At 39.9% G+C, this 14,870-nt stretch overlaps 1 protein-coding gene across 2 annotated transcripts in view; it reads left to right on the top strand.

Annotated features, from left to right (window-relative positions):
- Positions 1-3,055: 3,055 nt before the first annotated feature.
- LOC136441466 (neuronal calcium sensor 1-like) overlaps positions 3,056-14,870 on the top strand; it is a 35,726-nt gene continuing 23,911 nt past the window's right edge. Inside the window, exons 1-2 of one of the 2 annotated variants that reach the window (XM_066437755.1) lie at positions 3,056-3,725; positions 4,374-4,398. In XM_066437755.1, the coding sequence (XP_066293852.1) occupies positions 3,662-3,725; positions 4,374-4,398 (89 nt within the window). In that variant the 5' untranslated portion in view covers positions 3,056-3,661. The remainder of the gene's footprint in view (positions 3,726-4,373; positions 4,399-14,870) is intronic. The other variant, XM_066437756.1, reaches the window with a different exon arrangement.

Raw genomic sequence — 14,870 nt, 5'->3', positions numbered from 1 at the left:
ACAGACATCCGCGTGGACGGAAGGGAGCAGTACCTCTTAGATACCGGTGCAAAAACCAACGGGAACGCCTTAATATAGACCAATTAGTTTAAGCAAATAAGAATAAGCTGACACAGGTATGATGCTTTAGAAGAAATCAATCGGCCCAAAATAAGCCGGAACGTGATCTTTATTGATGTATTTTTACCATACATTTCATTAACATTGGATCATAGCGTCACTTTAAAGATAATGAAATGTATAGAAGGTCGCCTTTTTGATGATTCTGTAACATTACGTTTAAAGTCCATTTTGAACGTGCATGGGTATTCAGTAAAGACATCGTCACATTTTTTAGAAGAGAAGAGTAGTGTAAAACATGTCAGCAAATACGGGGAGTGGTTGAATACCAAACCGTTCACGTGACTAAACGTCAATGTACTCAAATTCTAATCTAGATAAGAAAAAGGATTGCACTAGCGGACGCACGTTGTTATTACGACACAAAAACGGGTCTTCCTGACACTTGGTCACAGTGTAGGGCGGATAATTCCGGTTTGCGAACCTTCTCTTATCATCCGGCTTCTAGCCGCAATGTGAGACAAGGAATGGCGTTGAGGATTGACTATTTTGCTCATTATACAATACAATGATACAATATACAGTGAACTTTATTGCTCGACAATCGTACATGGTACAATGTATGTCAGTAACTCACACAATCTCTGAGTGGCTTGTGTGTTGTCGTGTCGACCCTTTTCAAGTTTTAGATAATGTGCGCTGATTCTCAGGTTTGTAACTGGAAAAAAAAGAGCCTCGTCGGGTCTTTTTCCGGGCTGTTTCTTTACACTTTCGGACGTAACCTATATGTGGCCCCGTGTTACACACTGACGCACTGTGGCTACCGGGCTATTTTGGGGCACGGCCGGGCCCCGGGAGTCATTGAAAACTCGGAGTTAAAATCAACCCGAGAATCGTTTGGAAATGTGAGCATATCATTACTGACTACTCTCCACGGATGCCAGCAAAACTGACATAAGCGTATGTCGCTATGTGTAGGCATACAAATGTGTATGAAACTCAGTCCTTGCAGGTTGGAGTTTTTATGACGTGTGACAAAATCTTAGTCTATATCGCACAAAAACATAATTTTGTCGTCGTCGTTGGAAGAGATTGCAGCTCTCCCACTTAAGTCAACAACTTGACCAACGTGTACCCACTCTTTTCTTGGACGAAGTACTAGTTTTGATGCAGCAAAATACTGGCTATCAATTTCCTTTGAGGTTGTTCCCCGCTATTGAGTGATTTACACCATTCACCCCGATATGGGAGACCTGGCGCACCCCCATCTTGTATCAGCCAACGAAACTTCAAAGGGTACATCACCCCGTAAGGGGTGGTATAACCCCGGTGCGTAAGCACGTCGACTGATGATGATGATGATTGAGAAAAATGTGTAAACTGAAGGTAACACCGTATTGCGAGTGCCTCTTGCGGTCGTGCCAGACACTGCAGATTCAGATCTCGTATGGTGTTGTACCATGTTTGGTATTTCGCATCCATGAGTCTTACGGCCATCTGGCTAGATTTATCATTCCCAACAATTATTTTGCGTGCACGCGTGATACATGGCTCAAATCATACTGGTATAATCATATTTGGGTGCAATTTCTCTATCATATATAGCACTGCGTTAAGCCTAACGAAATCTCTCAATCGAGGAACGATTTGATAAACACGTGGGTGGCTTCTTTTGTGAAGAAAAGAAGGGTGTGTCTGGCTTGATATCTACTACTATTACGAATGTGGGATCCTGTCTGTTATTTTCACAAAGTAAAGTCATTGACAGCCAGCGTTGGCTCGGACAGGTTTTTACAACAACAGACCGCGACTTATTTTTTTTAGGTCTAGGCATGAATAAGCAAAACTTATATTATAAAGGGAAAACTTACAAACTGGAGATTTAAATCGGTGACAATGATATACTGCATCACCTACGTAGCTACGCGTTCAATGCTAATGGTGTTGAGATAAAAGGATGTTGAGAAGAAGCGAACGTACCCTTGCTCTTTGATCCTATAATACATGGAATAACACAATTCTCCATTACCGTTTTACCGTGTATTACATTACCGCCATGGCGACATGCCAGTTTATCAAATCATTCTGCAAGACGGATGAATCCACACTGCAGAAAAGGGTGGCAAGACTTTAAAATTGATGTGCTCAGTGCCGCAAGGAATCTATAGCTAACAGGACGAACTTTAAGATTGGCAAAACGATTTCACCATTTTCACGAAAGTCAGATGACACATGTTGATTTCTGGTATACGTTTAGAAATGTGCATGGTGTGTCCAGCATTTCACTCAAACTTAAAAGAAAAACGAGACAAAGGAAAGACGTCTTCAATACCACACCTACGCCAACCTGGTGATTGCTTGGACCAACTGAGGCACCTGCGGCCGTGTAAATATGAAAGAAGTCAGACCCGGGCCCATTTCACGGACAAAACCTTCATCCGAGTGTACATAGATCAACCGCATTCCCAAAAAAAAAAGGATAAGAAAAACACGCTAGCCCACACATGTACATTTAGAAGTCGAGAGGCAGTAGTTTGTGGCGGTTTAATCTTTAGCTTTCTTTCTACTGTGGCGCCGCTGGTTTTGATGGCTTCTAAAGGGGTGACAACTGATTTGTAAAGCTCGTATCAGTGCGGCACCTGTCTCACAGTCTTAACACGCGCTTGGGCTCGATTTCTCGTTAAATCAGTGCCTTGCTTTTAGTTCTTGCCACTATTGTTGATAAGGTGGTAATAAATTGAATCGATTTTTCTTGTTTTTTTTCACGTTTTCACGATTTTTAGCTCCAGTTTTCATGGCAGTTGTCTACATGCACCTGTAGTGCTGTCTGTTCGCCTGGGGCGCTTCACCTTAATCCAATTTAGATCCGTCCGCTGAAAGATTTAATCTATCTCGGGAGACCAAAGCGTAAAACATTTAAACCGACCACTAGTGGTCTCTAGAGTATTAATAAGAAAAGCAACATCCTTGAAGGCGGGCGCTAAGGCCGTGAAAGGCCGCGTCATTCAGGCGCACTAATTGGCGTCATTTCCCTACGCGTATTTGGGAGTGCGTTATCCGGTCGCGAATCTGAGTAGGGTTTTGGGGACAATCCGTTAGACTACCGTACAGCATAGCGAGTGTTGTATATCAACCAATGCTATATAGATTCTTCAGTTTTGTAAGTGGTAGTTTTCTATAACGTGTGACTTAGTCTTTCATGAATATCGGTCTGTATAGTTGTGGATAGAAGTGGATTCAGAGCCCATGTCGTGAGCAGTACCGGTCGACCCCCGGGCCCGTCACCTGGGTGAGTGATCGGTACGGTATCGCACGTTGTCGTCTCTAGAAGCGGAGAGAGAGAAGCACCACGAGTCAAGTTTACCGTCCGGAAAATGAAGTATTCCCCCGGCGAGGCAGGCGTGGGCGACTACTGCGAGCGTTGCGGGTCGTGATCGGGCTGAGGCGGGCAGTGCTGTCAAATTTCCCGAGTTAGAGCTGGATCAGCCCCCGCAGCGGCGGATACACAGCGCGATCACCCGGTTTTTCCGTGTTTACGGCGGAGGGAGGAAGACTCACCGAGGGCTGCCCCAAGCCGCTTCGGTGTGTTGAAAAGCGAAGCATGGGCAAGAAGAACAGCAAGCTCGATCCATCTCTAGTCAAGGAACTGACGCAGAAAACCTACTGTGAGTAGCCGCACGCCTTGAAGTGTTAGACCGTCCCGTTCCGTGTTTACATGCTAGGCCACTAGCAGGTGCATGCTCAGGACATGCCGCATGGAAGCGACACATGCCATCTATTTCCAGGGGAACTCCAATCAATTTCCTCAATATACGTCCGGCTTTTATTTTTGCAACGGCATTAAATTTGTCCTTTTTCCAATGAAAGGACACTTTGTGAACGCTTTCCTGTCGCTATCAAGCGGGGGAATGTAATCTAACATTGCCAAATGTTTTAGTGCAAAAAGCTATAGAGAGATGCACCTGCGCCCAAATGTGTGTGTGACTGCTATAACGTCAAACCCTTAGGCGCATTTTAAGTGTCATACTTACGTGATATATGACTTGTTATTCGGTAAAGTGGTCTTGGATCAATCACGTAACAGCCACAAGTTCATAGTTATCTATATCGGAGAGAGGTATTACAGTTGTATTGTTATTAATTTACGGAGTAGTATGGTTGTCTACAAATGAACGTCTTACCTTCGTAAATAGATTTTTTTTTAAACCCACAGCAAATTGTATTACATTCTTCTCCACCTCAGTTTGCCCCTTTCATTCATTCCGAGAAAATGAGTTTCACTGACAAGTTTTTCCCTGTTGTTTTGATTGCAGTTACTGAAAAGGAGCTACAACAATGGTGAGTACAGCCTAGTACACACACAATACACAGGTGTAACACTATATCACACACTCAGTCACCACAGGGTCTTAAAATATCACAATAGAGGAAGCAACCACACAAACATTTTGAGGTCAAGTTTTGTTTAATGGATAATGATAAGTCTGAATTTTCTATTACACAGCGTATTTGATCATTATTATGTAAACATCACATTAGTAATGCTAATCCTAAATACATCTGACCTAAATATAATCTGTGCAGTGCTTTAGAGGGCAAACACTGAGCCGCCTTATTGACATTTTGTGGTCTGGTTTAAGAGTAGGCAAATGCACTGATGTGGATGGTTTGAATGTAGAAATATCACCCAAATTATACACTTAGGATTTCTTAGACCAGAAAAATACAGCCTATAAGGATGACTTTGTAATATCCTTGAGCCTACTATGACCTTAGATAAAAAAGAACACATTGTTATTTTAGTAATCACCAATATACACAATGCAATAACAGTTCAGGCTTCCATTCAATAAGCTTGGGTGCCGCCCAAATCCTGTGTCTTTTCCACTTTCAGCCCTACCCTAATCCTACCTGTATGTGAGCATGTCAACATAATCGCTTAGCAACCATGGGTCGCTGGTTGGAAATGTCAGGATTTAGAGGTCACAATTGTTTCTATTAACTTTACCAATACTGAGTAAATACACACAAGGCACCTGAGTCTGTCTGCTGGGTCAATAGAAACCTGTTTTGTAGAAAGCTTTTGTCACATCTGAATGCAGTCATTTTAAAGGGATATCTAGGTTATGCCAGGTGATGTTTTAATTATAGGTTAGGTGAATTGGGGAATTCTGTGCCACAGGTTTTGTTGGAAATGAGGGATAATGATTATTATAGTGGTATCAATGATACTCAGTCTGAACTTGTTGAGAAACAATTTGCCTTAGAGTATCTTTCCAGGGAAACTAAGTCAAGGATGTTTCACCTTTTTAGTCTGTCCCAGTGTTTAACATGGGCAAATGAGCAAACATTGTTGGACTTTTGTTGTTGTTGTTGTTTTGTTTTTAGATTTTTAGACATTGTTAGACTGTTATGTAACATGTTCATTTGAGTCTCAAGCCTAGAATAGATTTCTGTCAGAGATAGATCCATGTATCACCTAATAACACCTCTCAAACCTTGTCTGTTAGTTTGTTGATGTTGTTGTCAGGTGTCTGATGGTGGGGAGTGTCTGACATGGTGGTGATGTGCATAGAATACATTCTTCTTGGTTCACTGATTGTTTGGCATTAGGTTCCCCGAGCATTAAAAACAACAATAGCGCATACCAACCTATGGGTAAAACTACCTCACATTTTTACTGTCACAGTGGAACCCCTGATTGAGATTTTAAAATACTTTTGGTGATTTCTACAGAGCTGGCTATATACAATATAGATTTTGAAATATAGTTCATTTTTGAAAGAACGCCCCCTATTTTGTTAATTTAAGTGTTGAAGTTTCATTTTTTTTTATAGAAATTCGTTGGGCTGGTGACACATTACTTTGTTAGGATTTGTGGTGAACTATTCATATGCGTATATATGTGCAGTATTAGATTATTTTGTTGTCCAATTTGAAAGGAATTTCAAGTGAACAAAAACTCTAATTTCTGATCACCACTAAGGCCTCAGCCAGCAGCTGATTTAAAAAGTCAATGTTAGGCTATTTTTAGAGTTACCCTGGTAGAGGCACTTGCAATAACAATTTCCAAGGCACTTGTCACAACAAAAAGCAGTCATTGTTTCACAAATGCCAAGAGAGTTTTTCATAGGTTGGTGAAAACAAATGTTGACCTTTTAGAAACAAAGGCTTGCTGTGAGAAGTACTGTGACCTATACTGTATTATAGACACACTGATAGAGTGTTTGTGGTCCCGGGCCTTGCTTCTGGACTAAAGGTTCAGTGAGTTCAAATCCCGGCTGCTGTCACTTACCTGACTTTAAGGTAACCGAAAAGGGTTGCAGTGACTTAAATGGGTTGGAATTTTTCTTCTAGAAAAATTTCTCACTGGTACAATGAAACTGAATTGAGCTTCTTCTAAACCTTTTCACTTAAACCTACTCTTTTTTCCATCAAACAGTCCTTTTGTCATGATGTAGATAGGTCTATTCATGGACAGTCCCAAGGACTTTGCCCCTTGAATAGCTACAAACCGCACACCATAATCACAGAGTAAGCAGTGCCTTTCAGTTGCAGTTGTTTGCAGATTGATAAGCTCGTAAATGGCCTTCGACAAACGGCTGCCCCTTTAGACTTTGACAGGTCGAGATTAAAGCAATCTGTATTAAGCACAGGTTGGGGTTGGGTTTTTGTTATAGCATTCAGGTCGAATTTGAATATGAAGTGATTAAGAACATTTTTAGACAAATTTGGCTCAAGTGTTACCATTACAATTACATGTAGTATATTGACAAACTAACTTAGATTGATACACATGTGTATATACTTTAATTTATTACTATCAGGTATAGGTATATTTGGTACAGATATATTTGGGACAGGTGTATTTAAAACAGGTGTATCTGGTACTATTTGGTACAAGTGCATTCAAAACAAGTGTATCGGTACAGGTGTATCTAAAACAGGTGTATTTGATACAGGTGCATTTAGAACAGTTGTATTTGGAAACATGGCTGTGTATTTCACACAGATGCATTTGACACAGGTGCATTTGGAACAGGTGTATTTGGAACAGGTGTATTTGGAACAGGTGCATTGAAACAGGTTCACTTTGAACACTGTATTTGAAACATGTGTATTTGATATGGGTATATGTGAAGCCACCTAATTAAATTGTGTAGCCTTCATGCTGGAGTCTTTATCTGATATAGACGGAATTGAATACATCAGATTAGCCTAATTAGGACTAGCCCGCTCAAGTTGGACTGTATACAATATATATCTCTGACTTAATCACTACTGGAAAGTGCTGTAATCTTACAAGGATGGTACATCATATTGTAGGCCACCATCATAGACATTGTGAGTCTTATTTTCATGCATATTCAGGTCCTGTACTAGTGCAGTCACCAGTTTCAACACAGATATAAGGACAAGGACCATATATGTGCTCGCTACTCCTCCCAGCAACTCAGACTCAATCCTCGAGCTCTCCCCAAGGAAATACCAGACATTTCTGGCATGTCTTTAACGTATGACAGGATGTCGAGATCCCAAAATAAGCCTTGACTTCATTAGCCTTGTGCCGCCTCTTGAAAAGAGCCTACATTGTATAAATAGGTGTAATGATGAAGGTCCTTGTGGATGGTGCTGTGTAGGCAAAAGCTGCCATTCAAGGGAAAATCTAGTACATGTAATATGATCATGTTACAAATTGAAACTGAGCCACAAACCCCTGTGAGACCCTGGGAACAACATGCGATATACCAAATAGTGAGTCGGTGTACTAAGTGAAATTAAATGGCTGATTCCACTGACTCTCATTGTAAAGAAAATCGGGCTCACCCAAATTTTCAACTGTGAATCTGGTAAATGTTATTAAAGTGTTAAGTACTAATTTTGTATAGTTTATTTCTTTTGGTAGAAAAAGGTCAGCCACAAATTCATGATTTGTGTTCAAAGTTCATTTAAGGTGCCAGCTGTTAATGCTAGATATTTCTGTCTTTTAACATTACCTTGTAACAGCCACATTAATCTTTCTGTGCACATCCCGATCCTACCATAGCCTTATACATGAATTGCTGCAAAACCGTGCTTTAATCTTTCTGTGCACATCCCGATCCTACCACAGCCTTCTACATGAATTGCTGCAAAACCATGCTTTATTAAGTTATTCAGATCAGAGGCTAATCAGGTGACATGAAAAGATCATATCTGGTGGAATGAATTGATTTTTCGATTAGGCTTGAGATGAATGGTTTTGTTTCCAGTTGGGCAGGTTTGCCGGTGCATGTTTTTTATGTGCTGTGGAACTGTCACAAACCTTTAGAGGCTGTGGGCTGTCAGTGTCTTCTTCACACCACATAGCTGCATAGTGTGTTACTCCGAAGGGCGGCTATACCAGCTATACAGATACAGATACATAACAGAACATGGCAGTGTTCCAAAACAGATTATTCACCATAATAATTAGTCTATCAATCCCTAGGAGCTTTTGAGAACTTTCCATACCCAAAAATTAATTGCAAATAGCCATTGGCTGGGGGATCTTGCCTGCCAGAAAAACAAATATAATGAAAGTATAATCATGATGAGTCTGATGAAATTCCTCCTAAGGACATGAGGCATTGAGTCAAGAAGAATGAAGCTGATATTTGAGGTAGCGTGCTTAGTCCAGTGGTTAGCAATCTTACCTTTGGAACTAGAAACCCCAAGTTCGATCCCGGCTGTGTCGCACACAAACATGCACGCTACTGGAAAGGGTCGCAGTCCTTAGGACGGGACTTTAAGCCGTGGTCCACTGTTCATTCGCGCTTGTCGAAAGAGCTAGGGGAATTTTCCCGGTACAATGAACCTGTAAATACTGTATATGGCGATTGTCTTTTCTGTCACAACCAGTGGAAGATTTGCTCGTCTGTTCATTAAGTTTATTTGAGCTAAACTGGTTCGAGATCCCTTTCCTTTCCTTATATATTAAGTTGTCGAGGTTAAAAGCCCTGGGATACAATAAATTCATGGTTTTAAATCTGAGTTAGTTGATCTCATTTTTTTATCAATTAATCAATATGTGCATACATGTGTATTACTTCACTTGTCAAATGATTTCACATTCACATGTAAATTTTTGTCCTTTGATACCCTTTTTTAAGAATCCTTTTGGGTCCAATTTTCCCTGAGAAAAAAAAGCCTTAAACATTTGAATAACGACTGAGGCCTGACTGCACATATCAGTTAAGTACGTCATCTCTTGGAGGAACGTGCTGACGAATAACTAAACTCCGAATCACTTGGTGCGCAAATTGAATAGTAGGATGCAGAAAGGCTGTTTTAGTCCATTGGATGGACAGTGATAAACGACAGACATATGATGGCCACTTATCATTATATAGGCGATGACAGACATGTCGTGTGGAGGTCAATCCTTTCAAGCACTGTGACTGGCTATGCCACTTCCTATCTCAAAAGAAGCTTTCAGTCAAGGATCTATGTCATTCAGGGAATTTTGTTTCAACTCCTCCCACACCTTAAGATCAGACAACTGCGTACAATGGGTGCTGATTCTGTGTAATATACTATGAAAGAATGAAATCGCAGGGCTTTAAATACTGGTTCATGCTCTTTTTTGTGCACCCAGATTTAGAGCTGTGCACCTTGGTTCAATTTTTGACTGTGGGTGCACCGATGCACCTAGACATTTTTGGTAAAGGTACTATATTTTCACCTAAGTATCAGGATATTTTTGAAACTTAATTTAAACTGCAAAATTTCGAACGATACATCAAACAATGTACACCAAAGGTATGAGTGCTTTTTCTGATACTTTATTGAAGAAGTAAGCTATGGAATTACAGATTTATTAGTTCTTAAGTGAGGAAGTAGGGTTCGTTTGCATTTTGGTAACATTCAACACTGTACTTTATTCTGCATTGACATTGTATATTGTGCACTCAGAAGTTTTTCTGCGCAGCTATTTAGTCTAAATTTTAAGGTTAGGTGCACGAGTACATCTTAAATGAATTGCAAGCCCTGGATAGATGAAAGGGCCACATTGCCTCGCCTTTAAAATCCATTGACTGCTTTGAATGATTTATGATTTCATCTAAAAATAGACTCTCTTATATTTGTACTCGTTGTGCAGTATTTTCCCCATAGTTGAATGCTCTTTGTATAGCCGTAAGGTTCACAGCAGCTAATGTTAAAACAGCCTCAGGTTAATTCTATCAAATTACATTAGGTGTTTTGACAAATACATGTAGACAGAACAGTTTTGACAAATAGACAAGATTATTCTATTATATCAGAAATGAGATGCGACATGCTTGCTGCATGGGGATTTTCATATCTCTCAGAGGAGATAAACTTATGACCTCATTTTGGGTCATTGACCTAGAAAAGCACAACAGGTGCATACATTTGTATCAGAGGTGAACCATCACTGTTATACTGCACTGTATGTGTATGTGAGACTATGGAAACACAAACACTATGAAAGAAATCAGACATTTAATAACAATTTCCAAAATCAAACTGTGGTACATACAATAGGTTTTTAGATCGTGACAAAAGGATATTACTATATGATTGAAGGAATAGTAGCATGATGAATTATAGGGCTTCCAATTATGTTGCCAATAGAATTCTTTTCCAAATTTAAAGCAGCCCACTCCAGGACATTAGAATCCCATTTACAACTATCAGCGGGGTTCGGAAAAGAATGTCCCTTTACAAATAAGGTGACGCAGTCTTGGCCTCTTGCTGTATCAGTCGATACACATTACATAGCATCATAAATCCTATTCTTCACAGTGTACAAAAAAGAATTACTTAGGTTTGTGACCTCTGCTTTATTGCTTATTGACCTAGATATTAAGCTAATAACACAGATGGATAAACTGCACCCCCACACTGAGGACAGGTAATACGTTTTTCTGTTGCCATGGCAACATGGCGTAATTTGGGTGGGGACATTAGTGTTGAAATTACCCCCCAGGAAAGTGGGCATAACTTCTAAGGACCTCTAAGTCTAAGAACTTCTGAGAGTCATGGTAAGTCCAATTATTGCAGCTGTCAGAAATTCTTACCAAAACTGCTGATCCCTTATCCCTTTTTCAAATAGATTCAATGGCTTAAGATAATCTCAATTTCCAGTTAATCCCTGATGAAATCATCCTCAGAGTTCTACCGGTCAATAATTTAGTGGTGAGTATACAATGTACAGAATAAACCTACACAACTGAAATCAAGGCATATCTGGAATGGATAAAACATTCTGTTGCAAAGAGGGAAAAACTTTGAATTCGGGTCAACTCCTGCAACCTTTCTGTGACCTTTTCGGCAACTTTTACCTACCTTCCTATTAGTGTTTCCGGCGTGTCTATTATTCAAATACCAACTGAAGGACTTGTGTCAATCAATACATAAAATGAACTGCACACACACTACTGGCACAGACACTACCTGACTACAAAAACTCCATTTTCATTTTCACTGAAAGTAACTATCAGTTAGGGACTTTTCTCTAGGCCTCTGTTCATTTCTGGTTGACAGAGACTCAAGGAACCTAATGGTACACTATGTTGACAGTCGTCCTGATAGTGTGACTGTATAAAATACCACAACTGTCAATCAGAAAATAACTCATCACAGACTGTCTCTTCTGGGTTATACGAGCCTCACTTTAGAAGGTCATACTTGCCTACAGGAAATGACTTTGTCAGACAGCCATTACTTTTTATCAAGGGCAATTTTGATATAGCAAAGAGAAGACGTGTGATGTTGTCAGATTGTCCAAGATAGAGAAATAGGATGTGAATTTGATAGGATTCCAAGGCTATGTGATAAGGGTGATGTCTTGTATGATATTCGATATTTGAAGAATGTAGCTTTGACATCTTCAAGCACTGATACAAGGACATTATGGTCTGGGGTATAACTGATAAAGTCTTGTGTTGAGAGATTGAAGATAACGTCTGTAGAAATACAGGAATGAAAGAATAAAACAGATCAGACAGAATCATGAAAAACAAGACAGGAATAAAACTATTTACAAGCCAAACATACAGGGGCAGAAATTAGAAAATGGTCTAATTTTTACTTTACACATTGAAGAAATTGACTTCGAAGCTTTGCTCAAATGCCAAAGAAATACTGATCAGCACCAAGGACATAAACTGTGATACACTGGTGATTAGGGACCTCATTTTAGACAAGAATATTGAGTCATAATTCAAATGAACTAATTATGCGGACAGTTCTGCTGTTCTGTGAGCATTCTCTAAGTTTTATGCTAAGTTTTATGTCATATTTGCCTGCAGTAAATAGCTCTGACAGGTAGCAATTTCTCTTCATTAAGGGCAGTTTGATACTCAAAAGAAAAATAAGTTTTTCTTTCACTCAAAGAGTATCATTACATGATAGGGTTTCCTTAGGATTGAGAAGTATAGAATGCAATAGCCTTTTATTGTTAATTTGTCGATAGAAATATGTACTATACAAAAGGTGATAAAAAAGTTATAAAGCAGGAAGCAGGAAAAAGAACACAAAAAGAAATGATTGCATCTCTATATCCTGTCAAAGAAAATTTTTCATATAGAAGCCTCCAGATCAGCACCAAGGACATGAACTGTGGCCTGCTGGTCATTACAAGTAACAAGCTTTCAGACACAGATTCTAATCTATAATGCAGTCTCATGCCTGGTTTGGACCCCATCAGACTGCATGTCTACAGTTTAAGAGATTGGTGCCTGCAATGAGCACTCCATTTGTCTGATGGCTGCACTCCAACATCCGCCTAGACCCTCCACCTGACCCAGTGGCTTCATCCTGGTCCAAGTCGCCCTGACAGGCATGACCTAAATCACGGGGAGAAAGTTGAAACTTCCATAGATTTCAGAGTGTGTTAAGACCACTGGGATCCCTGGTGCATCTGGGTTGTAGCATCACGGATTAGTTGCAGCATGGTGTTGTGTAAATGGGTCTATACAGACTGTCCATTCTGTACCAGGATAATCTGGGGGTACCTTGTATGACAGATGGCAAATTGCTTGCAGAACGACAATCGGATACCGGATCTCATTTTCCTGGTGGTGCAACAGGTGAAGGTTTAGGGCTACCCTAGTTGGGCATCAATCAGGTACCTGGAAGATTTCCTACTTGTGTCCATGCATGAAATGGTGCATTAGTTTATGTGACGTAAAATGTGGTCATAAAAAGAGTAATTAAGGTCAAGAGTAACCCTATTAACCCAACTACAATACATTCCAACTGAAGAGGATTCTAGCTGTAATCTACTGCCAAAAGCTTAAATGAAGGAGATATTTTCTGGATTGTTCCAGAATTTGAGTCAGTTTTTCTTTTCATGTTTTCTTGTTCTGATTTAGATATGACTCGGTAACATGATGTCAGATCAGCTACTTTCCCGCCCCTTCATGTTTTACTCAAAACCATGACCAATAAAAACTGCATGTGATTGGTGTGTTTATAAAAATATATGGGTCCAGTATGAAGTAAACAGAGCACTTTCAGTACCCTCTTTCCAGGGGGAAGCTCTCAAGTCAGTGAAGACTTTTTACAGTACAAAACTGGCCTGATTGCTGGTTCCTAAGGACAGAGCGATTTTGACAGAGTGCTAATGGAGGTCCATTCAGTGGATTATGCTTGAAAGGTCCATTGAAGACATCTCGGTGCTTTAGTACCACACATATATTTCTACTTTAGCGTAAGGGCAGTATAGGTTAATACTGTACCAGTAGGATGTATGGAGGTATTTTGCACAAGAGTGGCAAAAATGAAATCCTCCACCTATGAAAAAGGATGAATGATGATGATGATGCTTGCTGATGCCCCCCCCCCTCAAGACAAAATGATATAGAGATGATAGAGATGAAAATTACGATCCACTAACATTTGTGAGGGAGTGTGAGATATTTCTCTCTATATATTTGGATATGAGTGTGTATGGAGGAAGAAAAGAAGGAAGAAGAGTCTATATGACTGTTTAAGATAAAATAAAAAAAGTAGTAAAGTCTGAAATAAAGTAAAAATAAATGTACCTAAATATTGATCCTGGACCATGCCAGTTGGGAGTCTTCCCGAGCGTCACGTGCAAATTAGCTATAGATTTACTCCAGCGTGTCTGTGGTCAGAGGTTAGAGTCAAGGTTATATGTTACCAATATATCACTGTGGGTGTAGAAAGCAAGATGTGTTTGCTTCAATCTGCTTTTGTGTGTTTTACATGTACTTTTGTGTGTTTTAGCACCTATGTGAATATCAAGATAAACTAAAAAATGTTGACACAACCTTTTTTCAAGTATATGTACTAGTATACCACACATATACAGTAGCATGATGTATAGGTTCTTTCCTCAAAGAGTCAAATTTGTCGGAAAGGAGGGGGTGGTGAGGCATGGATGATGGAAAGTGGTTTTAAATTTGAAAGGGCGCATTGCAACACCACTAGCTCTATGCATTCACACCGCAGGATTCAGCTCGCTGTAATGTTCTGCACTCAGGCAAAGTGCTTAGGTGCTGTTTCCAATACGGGCTCACCAGTGTGGGTAGATGTGGATAGCTGAAATAGCAGTAGGATGAATGTATAATGGAATCCAAAGCTCAAATGATTTATATCTTGATATTTTCCTTTAAGTTAGTAATATTTCATATTCCTCTTCCTTATCATGGAAAAAAGACTCTTCTTCCTGTGCTTCTTCCCCTTCTGCTTATTGTTGCAAATTATATTTTGCAAGGGAAGAAACAATTGGGCTAATGATTGAAGAAAAGCTGAACAATGAATGATGAATAGAGGGACGTCATAGGCTAGAAAATTAC

This window comes from Branchiostoma lanceolatum, chromosome 9 (genome assembly GCF_035083965.1).
Source record: "Branchiostoma lanceolatum isolate klBraLanc5 chromosome 9, klBraLanc5.hap2, whole genome shotgun sequence".
Classification (NCBI taxonomy): domain Eukaryota; kingdom Metazoa; phylum Chordata; class Leptocardii; order Amphioxiformes; family Branchiostomatidae; genus Branchiostoma; species Branchiostoma lanceolatum.
Note: the sequence above shows the minus strand (reverse complement) of the source record. Positions and strands in the feature narration are given on the sequence as shown.